The 12,052-nt window shown below is 45.0% G+C and overlaps 1 protein-coding gene across 1 annotated transcript in view; it reads left to right on the top strand.

Moving 5' to 3' along the window:
• SIPA1L1 (signal induced proliferation associated 1 like 1) overlaps positions 1-12,052 on the top strand; it is a 377,254-nt gene that overhangs the window by 303,680 nt on the left and 61,522 nt on the right. Inside the window, exon 14 of the mRNA XM_082844854.1 lies at positions 704-973. Coding sequence (XP_082700980.1) covers positions 704-973 — 270 coding nt within the window. The remainder of the gene's footprint in view (positions 1-703; positions 974-12,052) is intronic.

Here is a 12,052-nt window from a genome sequence, read left to right as displayed (position 1 = left end):
ATTTGTGCCTGCCATTAATTTCACTCAGACTGCTGCCTGGGGACAGCTCTGCTATGGGAGATTTCTGGCTTTCAAGGGGAAAAAAAAGGTCTGATTTCAGATTATGCTTTGTTCCCTGCTGATTTGATAATTGCTGATTTCAATAACTGGCTTTTTTTCCCCTCCTCCTGGGCTAAATTTGGCTCTCAGTTTGGATTTCAAGAATTCTCCCTACTTATTTTTGACTATCGGGATCCCAACGAATTCAAAACTATATACCCTTTTAGATCCTTAATCGTAAGGGAAGGATCTAAAGCTTCCCTTACGATTAAGGATATAAAGCTGACTCTTTCCTCCGAGGCCCCATCTTAGGGGTCTGTTCCCACCATGCTGTCTGGGCACCTTCCCTCCCCAGTTCTCAGTGCTGACTCTGCCCCCTACTCCACCCCCATCCCCACCAGGGTGACCATAGGTCTCACTGAATTTTCAAGACTCCGTATCTCAGACTCAGCATTTAGGATTGATCAAAAGAAAATACTAGTATAATACTTCCTGGGATTCTGGTTTTTGAAAGGAAAATAATTACAGGCCTAATGATTGAAAGATGGTTTGAAACTTGAGAATGAAGTGTTTGATCCATTTTAACTGTTAATGAGAATCAGTGTGGTTCCACCAACAAGAAAAATCAATATTGATTTTTCTTCTCTCTGTGCCCTCCCCTTAGGAGTTGCTCTGAGACCTACCGCATGCCAGTGATGGAGTACAAAATGAACGAAGGGGTTTCCTACGAATTCAAGTTTCCCTTTCGAAATAATAACAAGTGGCAGAGGAATGCCAACAAGGGGCCTCATTCACCTCAAGTTCCATCCCAGGTGCAGAGTCCCATGACCTCGAGGCTGAATGCCGGGAAAGGAGATGGGAAGATGCCTCCTCCAGAACGAGCCGCCAACATTCCCCGAAGCATCTCCAGTGACGGGCGCCCACTGGAGAGGCGGTGAGTGTGCCTCCCAAGCCTTTCTCTAAATCTCTGCCCCAAATTTAAATAGCACCAGGCCCATAAGCACTAGCTTTAGGTCTTCCCATATTTTACTAGAAATCAAAACTTAAAACTGAGATGCATGCACTAGTGGTTTTCAAAGCATGGCAGCATTCCAAAGCCATCAGGATAAGTGAAGATGTATTCCAGCAAAGCGTGCAGCTCTGTACAATGGTATTTGGGCTTTGCTCTTTCATTTTCATGTGATATCAACAGAAATCGTCACTGCACGCTCCGTAGCCATATGAGCTAGAACTTGGCAGACTCTTTGAGGTGACGTTGACCATATCATCATCTTTGACAGTCTGTGTCTTTTGGAGATGAGTGATACAACAGTGGCAAGAGAATGCAGGTTTTTGGTTGAGTGTCTGTGTTTGTGTCACTTTGTTAATAAAGAATTGTGAGAAGGGAAATCCACTAGTATAGCACAAACATATTTTTCCACTGCTCTGAATGTAAAAGAAAATAGTGGATGTGTTAAAACACTCAGTCCTGAGTAAAGTAAGCAAAAGGAGAGGGATTGAGGGATCCCAGAAAGTAACAAAACGAGGTTTGCTGTTAAGTTGAAAGTCACAGTGGATTCCCTCACAGGTGATAACTGGTGAACTCTTCCTTAACCAGCATGCCCTAGCACTTTTGTCTCGAATTCACTGTAAAATGCAGCACTGTGAACTAAGAACCTTGGCCAAAAATTGAACTCAATAAAGTACTCTTAAAATGTGAATACAGGGCTTCCCTGGTGGCGCAGTGGTTGGGAGTCCGCCTGCCGATGCAGGGGACACGGGTTCGTGCCGCGGTCCGGGAGGATCCCACATGGCGCGGAGCAGCCGGAGCCTGTGCTCCGCGACGGGAGAGGCCACAACAGTGAGAGGCCCACGTACCGCAAAGAAAAAAAAAAAAAGTGAATACAAATGGACTACATAATTTTAAATCATTGCACTATAAATTCAGTTACCCCAAATTACCTAGGCTAATGAAGGAGACGGTTTAACTCAGTAACCTGGTAGTGCCCTCCTAGAAGAAGCCAACTTCTTTCTGTCCATGCACCGTCCTTTCCCCATCACTGTGCTTGTCTTGATCACATCTCTGAGTGTTTTTGTGGCCCCCGCACTGCAGAAGGATCAGGAACCCTCAGAGCTGGTGGGGAGAAGTCTCTGTTCCAGGAGCTGCTTTGGGTAGAAGGAAGGTCTCTGGAGCAAAAATGTGAGCCTGACTCATCTGAGCCTCAGGAACCAGGTCCAGCAAGAACAGGGCGCCAAGGAAAAGAGATCCCAGCTATGCTTCAGGAGTCGTTGGTTCAAGTTGAGAGCAGAAAGTTGGAGATTTTAAAAACCACACAATGATGTCTTTTATCTTAAAAGACATAAAACATAGTCACTTAACTATTTCAGAAATACTGGAATACCATGTAGAAATAGTTTAATCACAACAGACAACCAAGAAAAAGCCTAGTTGTCTTTCTAAAATTCCTCATGTAATACTGGGGATTTATTTACAGAGCCTTGCTATTTATCTCAATAAAGGATTCCTCTCCCAAAGTGGCTGCATTCCCATCTGGACTCCTCTTGCTTTCATTATTTTCGAGAAGGAAAAACATCCAAGTGGTCGCTGAATAAATTCTTTGTTCTGCACATTCCAAACTTGGCTCCCTCTGAGGTGTGTGTTAACTGGAATTCATGATTTGGCCCACATTTGGAAGGATGAACCTAGGAAACCATTGTTTAGAGAAGGACCTTTTGTTCCTCTCAATGGTATTTTCTTTCTCTCCAGGACAGTCATCAGGCTTTTATGAGTGAAATTGGATTTGTGTTATTTTCTTTATACAATAGTCCCTATAATAAAATAGCAGAATATATTTTGCTTCCACGTTGAATTTAATTTCTGCAACAGAAACTAAAGCTTATTGCTGAACATACTGACCTCTGAAAGTGCAAATATTTTTTGTAGCTAATTATCCTCTTAGCATGCAAGCAACTTTTAGTGCTAAAGAAGGCATCAACTCCATTTTTTCCAGTTGGAGATCTTTGAGTTCTGGAGGTTCTTTTTATGGGTACTTGTGTCTGCCTTTCATCATAACTCCACCCAGAGGAAAGGGAATCCGCGTGCTCTCCCTATAAGACTAATAATAATAGCCCTGGGGCTCTCCAAGCTGTAAGATGCAAGTGACAGAAGTGAGGCTGCCAATGGTTTTTTAACCTCTACTCACTTCCCTCTGAGGCTTCTTAGTTTCAGATATCCTTGAGGACATTGGACTAGGATTTAAGATCTTATGACAGAGGGCTTGTAAAATCTGAGCTTTACATTTTCAGGTTATTTGTCTCCTCTTCATTTTGAAAGGTGTGGTAATTAGACGGCTATTCTTTCATGAAAATTTAAGAGTTCGCTGTCCTATCCCATCATTCTTAACTTTTAGTAAAGCAGTATTAGTTAAGTTTCAACTCTGAGTCGTAAATAGAAGGTACTGTTTGAGAAACTTTGTATTGCTACTGTTTGCAGAATATTTGAGTATAGAATAGACTCGTGACCTTCATCGGGAATACGTCCAGATTCCTGAGATTCATACAGTGTACCTGGGAATATAATTTCCTCCATGAAACGTAGTAAAATATAACTAAAAAATTTAAGCATTCCCTTCATAGTCTTACTGAGAACAAACCACCTTACTGTGATGTGGAAGTGAGGCCCCTGGCTGGGCGCACCTCCTCCATCTGACTCTCCCCTTCATACCAGCCCTGCCCTGGGTGCCATTTGCATCTGTACCTGGGCCATCTAGAGAGTGTGATATGGACCGTTCAGATGAATCACAAAGAGTCAAAACAAATGCCCAGGTCTGCCATTCCCTGAATCTCGCCTTACCGATAGTGGCATGAACCTGATACTGAGACTAAAGGATAGTCCCTCGGTATCCGCAAAGATTGGTTCCAGAGCCCTCCATGGATACCAAAATCTGCACCTGCTCAAGTCCCGTAGTTGACCCTCACGTCCTCGGATTCAACCAATTGCAGATCGTAAACATAGTAGTGTATGTATTGAAAAAATCCCCGTAGATGTGAACCCACGCAGTTCAAACCCGTGTTGTTCAAGGGTCAGCTGTATTGCCTTTACGTGGTTGGTTTGTTCCATTTATTTTTCTCCTCCAGGTTAGGCAAGTTGTGTTTAACTGTAGAGAAACCAGCTGTATTTAAGCTTAAGTTAGCAGCCGCCTCAAGCCACTCTGCATGTGCTACACAAATCTGCCTACTTCATTCACCACGGTTGGTCCCAGCACGGTTCATTTTAGATGAAAACTGAATATACTGCTTGTAGAAACTTAATCTACTGCTTAATCTTCTAGAAACTAGAAGCATAGTTTTTCTTAAATTGTGTGCAAGATCCCAGAGTTAAAGGCCATTCGAAAGAATTTTTTAAAAAAATACTTGTGGAACAGATTATCCTTTTTCCTTTAGCACCAAGGTCAGGATTTTTGACATACTAAAAGGTATGGGTATTTGGAGTTTCTAACAAGAATTATTTCACTGACTTGTGCTCTCTATACATTGTTAAGAGAAACTGATGCAGTAAGAACAGATGACGCATTTGCCATCTAAGTAGAAAAAAGTCTGATTTGATTGGGTTTAAATACAGGAGATTTATGCTCTCTAGGTGGCCTTTCAAGTGCAGAATTTTATGGTATTTGTGGGAGTAGTTCTTATTGACAGAATTAATATTTAACAAAAATAGGTAATATGATGCAATTGCTCTTCCGGCCTCAAATTTATCTAGAGTGTAAGGGTAGGACTGAAATAAAAATAGCTGGCTAGGGCTTCCCTGGTGGCGCAGTGGTTAAGAATCTGCCTGACAATGCAGGGAACACGGGTTTGAGCCCTGGTCCAGGAAGATCCCACATGCCGTGGAGCAACCAAGCCCATGTGCCACAGCTACTGAGCCTGCGCTCTAGAGCCCGCGAGCCACAACTACTGAACTACTGAGCCCGCATACCATAGCCCATGCTCCGCAACAAAAAAAGCCACTGCAATGAGAAGTCTGCACGTCGCAACAAAGAATAGCCCCCACTTGCCACAACTAGAGAAAGCCTGTGCACAGCAACGAAGACCCTACACATGAATAAATAAATAAGTAGCTGGCTATAGTACATAGAACTTAACACATTACTGTGTTTAAATATAATGTGGGATCAGTAATAAAACCCTGATCTGGGTTAACATGTTCAGAAAAGCTTAACTATTTCAGAGGCTTTGCATAAACAACAGGCACGTTGGCACACAAAGGAATTTTCTTTTCTCTTTTTTGTAGATGAAGTATTTCCAGGCTTTATATAAATATTTAATGTCGGATCTTACTGAACCATTGATACTTCTGCATTTTACCTGGATACTATACTATTCCCCTTTCCCTACTGTATTTGGCGCTCAGCAGCTGGATGGAGTGTTGGTTCCTTTATGGAGTTACAGCTGGCCACACTTGCAGCCTCCCTAACTCCACCCTCCTCTGCAGACACAGCTGCGCCATACAGAGCATGAAGACTGTGCTGGAGGATACTGTTGAAACAAATGAAAAGAGTTCTCCTCTTTTTCTGGGGGGTGGGGGGGGGCGTGCCGTGTTGCATGCAGGATCTTTTAACCACTGAACTTCCAGGGAAGTCCCTCAATCTTTATTTTCAAGGAAATGTTTTCTAGGTTTATTTCAAACAGGTTCTGTGTTAATGAGCCTCTCGCTGTCATTTTCTGTTTTCAGACAAAGCCAGCACGCATTTATTCTTTACTCTTCCTTTGATTGGAATATTAGCTGTGGCTAGAAGTTTCATGACTTGTTCTTTCAAATACGGCCCTCCTGGATCATAGTTGTTTGAGTTGACATGAGGACCTTGACTCTTGGAATTCTTGAGTTTCATTGGGGGTGCTCAGGCTGCATCCCCATTGACTGCTGTATTCCCAGAGCCACTGGATGCTGTGGGCTTCGGCGTATCCGATACCATTTGCCATTCCCTCCTCCTTCAAACTCCTCTTCCTTATCTTCCAAAACTTCCCTTTTTTTTTTTTTTTTTTTTTTTTTTTGGTCAGCTCTTTACATTTGTCTTATCCCCCCCAAATGCTGTGTTCCCCATGACTCCTTCCTCATTTTTCTTTTAATCCCCTACTGTGCAATATCTCTGAATAGTTTATTTGTTTTAGTAACCTCAGCCATCATCTGTATGTGGGCAGTTCCTGGATAGTACACGTTTGGTCTTGACCTCTTCTTTACTTTTCATATTCATATGCCCATCTCCCTATTGAATATCTGCACTTGAATGTCACACCAGTGTCCCAGACTCACCAGCCCAAGCTGACTTCAGCCATACTCCTGCCCGCCCTCCACCTCTTCCTTCTCACGTGTTGCCCATCTTGCTGAAGGGCTTTGCATTCTGCCCAAGTCACCAGAGCAGAACTAGAATTCATAATTAGCCTCCTGCACCCTCATCCCCGTCTCCACACCCATTTAGTTATCAAGTTCTACCCTTCGGTTGAGTCCCTCCTGTAAGCATCCTCCTTGTCATTGCCTTAGGGGCTCTCGTTTCACACTAAGATTTTTCTGGGCAGAACAGCCTCCCACTTTCTCCCTGTCCGGGCAGCTGCGTACTGCACGGGACGGCCTAATACAAAGGGAATTGCTCCTCAGGCCCTGCCTTTCACCTTAGCCTTCCGCACAGCTTTCAGTATCAAGTCCACCTCCCGCTGTGGATTTACTGACATGGCTTTGTCTTTCCCAGGCTCTAGGCTTGTGACTCTCTGCTGCCAGGTGTTCTCTTGATAACCTTTATACCTGCAGCTCGGCTTGACCTGCCTTCTACCCCATCCTTCAGCAGCTTAACAACTGCTGGTATTGTAACACCAAGCCCAAGCCTCGCCTTCTCCGACACGTCTCCTCCCAGCTCTGCCTTCATTTGCCCATCCTGGGAATTTTCACATTGCTGCCTGTCTGCTTCCTTCACAGAATTTATTATACCTCATTTTAATCTTATTGGTCCATTTTTCCAACTTAAGGTAGCCTGTCTTATTCATCATTGTATCCCAAGGACCAACCACTGATTCTGGCATTTTAATAGGCTTGCAGTGAATTTTTTTAAAACTTCATTAGTTAAACCAGTAAGCAAAAAAACTTAAAGAAGTAGGAACAGAAGTAAATTAATTTGGGAGAAAATAAATCAGTTGGTTTTTTTTTTTTTAACTTTTTTTTACTGTTGTAAAATATACATAACATAAAACTTACCATTAGGACCACAGTTCTGTGGCATTATGTATGTTTCCATCCTTGTGCAACCACCGCCAACGTCCATTTCCAGAACTGAAACTCTGTGTCCATTAAACAATAACTCCCCCTCTCCCCAGCTCCTGGCTGTTACCATGCTACTTTCTGTCTCTGTGAATTTGACTATTCTTGGTACCTCTCATAAGTAGAAACTTTATGTAAGTGGAATCATACAATATTTGTCCTTTTGTGACTAGTTTATTTCTTGTCAGTGTAATGTATTCAAGGTTCATTCATGTTGTAGCATATGTCCAGTTTTCCTTCTTGCTTATTAGCTCAAGCTGCTATAACAAAATACCATAGATTCAGTGACTTAAACAATGGACGTTTACTTCTTACAGTTCTGGAGTCTGGGAATTCCAAGATCAAGGTTCCAGGACGTTTGGTTCTTGGTGAGGACCCTCTTCCTGACTTGTAGAAAGGGCCTTCTTGCTGTGTGCTCACACGGCAGAGAGCTCTGGTTTCTTCCTCCTCTTATAAGGGTACTAATCCCATCATGGGGGCTCCACCCTTATGACCTTATCTTAACCTAATTACTTCCCAAAGACCCCACCTCCTAATGTCATTACGTTGGGGGTTAGGACTTCAAGATATGAATTTGGGAGTGGGGGGAGTCATTAAGTCCATAACCTTTACCTTTTTTTTTTTTTTTTTTTTTTTTTGCGGTACACGGGCCTCTCACTGTTGTGGCCTCTCCCGTTGCAGAGCACAGACTCCGGACGCGCAGGCTCAGCGGCCATGGCTCACGGGCCTAGTCGCTCCGCGGCATGTGGGATCTTCCCAGACCGGGCCACGAACCCATGTCCCCTGCATCAGCAGGTGGACTCTCAACCACTGCGCCAACAGGGAAGCCCCCTTTCCCTTTTTTTAAGACTGAATAGTATTCCATTGTATGTATGTACCACATTTTGTTATCCATTCATCCATCAATGGACAGGTAAATCGGTTTATTTTTATAAAATTAAATGACACATAAAAGTGAAACACGCTATAATCCGATAAAGCTATAGAATTGAAGCTTAGATTTAAGTAGAATTCTTTGCTTTTTGCTTTTTGTTGACTAAGTTTAGAATATTTTAAAAGTATATTGTGGGTAAAGCTGTCTAAAATTCAAAGTGAAAAGTGAGTTGTTCTTGATTGAATTTCCTCTCTTTGGTTTCAGTTCGGTTGGGACTGAATTATGGCATTTTATTTGTCAGCCAAGTTAAGGTAGAAAAGCAGAGGGCTGTACTTAACTTAAACTCACCGAGCTCTTAAGCCTCTTTTTCCCCAACTCTTCAAAGGAGTGAGTGTACTCTGGCATCTACATTGGGGTCAGAGTTTAGATAATTTGCAAGTTCACACTTTTAGATTAGAGAACAAAGGTGTTTCCTTTTCAGGCATTCAGGAAATGGGCACAGCGGCCTGAGCCTGGCACACCTCCCAGTTTCCTTTCTTTTATAAACTCTAGAGTGAGCCAGGGAATGAGACCAGGGTGCTCCCATGTGGTCCCCAGCTTAGGCTCTTGAATTGCTTCATCGTTCCTTGGGCCTTGAAAGTAGCTGCTTTGCACTCCACCCAGGGAAGTGTTCCAGGGGGCTCCTCCTTGCAGAGCCACCAGTGTTTTACTGTAACCCGCCCAGAAACTCCCAGATGTGCCAGGAGTGCAGGCTCTGCCGTCCAGGGGCCTTGACTTGCATCCCGGCCCCACCCCTTGGGAGTGATGTGATGGTGGGAAGTTCCTGATCCCGTCTACACTTCATCATCGCCAGGAACCAAACGGGCCACTAGCCCCCCCTCTCAGAGTCAGCATGATGATTAACTAAGGTAATATAGTTACTCTGTGTTCAACCCGAGCTCTTAGGACAGGCCTGGCACACAGTGAGGCTTAGTCCCTGTTTGTCTTTGGTGTCGTTTTGTAGATGCTCTTCTACACACAGCTACGTGGAAGTCAAAGAGAGCTAGTTGCAGTTGGGTACTTAGGGCTATGGGTAGAGCTGGCCAGACTGGACTGATGAGTCAGTTTGCAGCCTAGTGCAGGTCACGCATGTGGTGAGTCAGTGTGTTTCCCAGGAGCAAGTTGTGCCGTCTTCAGCGCCAGCATCCTGGTTACCCTCGGTGAGACGGAGAGGCTGAGTTCAGGAGGGCTGCTGTTCTGGGAACAGTCATGGTGAGCAGGTGTAGGAAATACTGCAAAAACCATCCATTGAATTAGAATAGACTGAGAGGTGATCTTGTAGAAAGCGGTGGTGTTATGGGAAGAGAATGAGGTGGCAGCTGGGCACATCGTTCTGCATGTCAGTAAGGAACTGTTCTCCTACGTGCATCCAGCCGCAGGGTCTTGCCCTCTTAGCCCTTTTTTAAGGGAGTGTTGCATTAGGACCACCCAGGGAGGCCTGGCCTGGTCCCACCTTATGGGAAGGGTCTAAAGGCCCACAGTGGCCCTGGGGCTTCCTCCAAAAGCACCCCCTTGTCCACGCCCAGACACCTGCCACGGGGAAGCCTTCCCAGAAGCCAGATCTACTATGGGTCCTGCTGTAGCCCTCCCCTCATGGAGGAGGCAACAGGAGTCTTAGGCCCTTTGCCTGACGAGGGCACATCAGCCATACGGACACGTTTATCATTAGGAATTTAAATAATTCTCAGGGGTAAAAAGGGATATCCCGCTGCCTTATATTTGAAACCACTGACATTTTTCTTGAAGATTTGTGGGTTGCACAACACATGTGTAAACGTGTGAGAATGGGTGAGAATGAGACAGATGAGCTGCCTAGACCCACCCCCACAGTCAGCAGTGTGAAGTCTCCCCATAAGCCTCTTGTTCAGAGCCCGGGACAGTGACTGGTCTGACCAAGGTCTACTTCCACCCATGGAACTCTCTCAGTGTGGTGACAGAGTGGCAGTCTGGGATCTACCTATCATTGAAGTGCTTGCCGGGAAAAGTGGGTTTAGTCTCCTTTTTACCTGCAGGAACGATTGTTGTGAAATAATGAGATTGGCAGAGTGTCCTTGGGCGTGGTCAGCAGAGTTGAATTGATCTCTTCACCCAAGTGTGTATGTGTGTCTCTGGCCACGGGGCTCTCGGCTGGTGACTTGTACCACCAGAGGGCTTGCTGGACACTGCTCCAGGCCACACGAAGATGGCCCTGGACCATTTGCTCTGGACCCACCTCTTTAGGGTCTGCAGGCTCCTTTTAAGGAGCAAGCACCAGTACACAAGGAGGGGTGGCGGGGGAGGTGTTTGACTCCTACACTGCGGCCCTGCTAGCAAGTTCACTGCCGTCTCCCCACCAGTCCCCACTCCTGGGGAGAATCAGAATCCAGCCTGATTAAATAGCCTAGAGTCTCCCAATCTCTGGCTTTTTGTTTGACTCTTCTAGTTTCCCATTATATTTAGAAAATGACAAATGACGATGGCAGCTCAATGGCACATGCACCAGGCTCTGTTCAGAGTCCCTTATGTGAGTTTTTCTCAGTTAGTCCACCCAACAGGCCCAGTAAGTTGGTGGCTCTTTCCCCCTTTTACAGATAAGGATGCCCGGGGATTGAGAGATGAAATCGTTTGTGCAGAGTCCTGGCTGGTTAGTGGTGGAGCTGAAATTAGCACCAAGGCCACCAGACTGCGGAGCCCCTACCTTAGCCACCATGCTGCAGGGATGAAGCCTACCACCATCTATAGATGGTGCTCAAGAAATACTTGCCAGATGAACGCATGCGTGTTTGTGTGCTAAGGGGGCCCAGCCACGTGTGCTGCAATCAGGGCCAGCTTCTGGTGTGTAGCTGCACAGGGCCACACGCTCAGCAGGGTTCAGTGTTCTGCTTGAAATGTGTAATACGTTTGAACAAGGAGACCCAGAGTTTCATGTTGCACTGAGTCCCTCAAATGATGTATCTGGTCCTGTCTGCAGTCCATTTTTATGTTCTGTCCTGTAGAGTCACCCTTAGATATAAAATTGACTCTTCTCAGGAGGCACCATGATGTGCGCCAGGCTGTGACGCTCCAACAGCTTGCCAGCAGCTGGGAGATGACGATCGGTTATCTCGGTGTGATGAGTTGCTGTATTTCCCTAACTATGCAAGAGTTATTCTTTGCTGTAAATTGACCTTGTCACCGGAGGTTCATCAGAATAGGACTTCCATGGTCCAGTCGGAGCAGGACTTCCATGGTCCAGTCGGAGCAGGACTTCCATGGTCCAGTCGGAATAGGACTTCCATGGTCCAGTCTGAATAGGACTTCCATGGTCCAGTCGGAATAGCTGATAGGGATCGTATGGTCAGAAAGCCAGGAATGGCTCTGGTTCACAAAGTTAGGAAGAGGTGAACCAACAGGGGGGTGGGGTGATTGAATTTGAATACAACTTGTTCAAACTCTAGTCTGGATACAGCACCCGACTGACATTACCTTGAGTAATTTTAGAGAAGTTTTTTAAAACAATTCTGGAAGAATCCTGGTTGATAGGCATTGCTAAAAACAGACTTTGACTGGATCCTGTTCCCTGGGTGAATAGTGTTTTAATTGCTAAGTTGTGGTAAAATGCTCTGCTTAATTAAGGACTCGGATATCTCATTCGTCAGTCATTGCTGCCATCTGAAATCCTCTCGGTTGTTCTTGCCGTCATTCCGCTGTCTGCACTTGAGTTTACAGAGGGCCTTATCTCCTTGGACACATCCAAGCAGTGCTGTCACTTTGGAATAAAAAGCAGGAAACAGAGGCATAATTAAACCCATACATAAATACTCAGGAAAGAAAAATTAAGCATCAATTACTCAGAT

This window comes from Leucopleurus acutus, assembly GCF_964270905.1.
Source record: "Leucopleurus acutus genome assembly, chromosome: 1".
Classification (NCBI taxonomy): Eukaryota; Metazoa; Chordata; class Mammalia; order Artiodactyla; family Delphinidae; genus Leucopleurus; species Leucopleurus acutus.
Note: the sequence above shows the minus strand (reverse complement) of the source record. Positions and strands in the feature narration are given on the sequence as shown.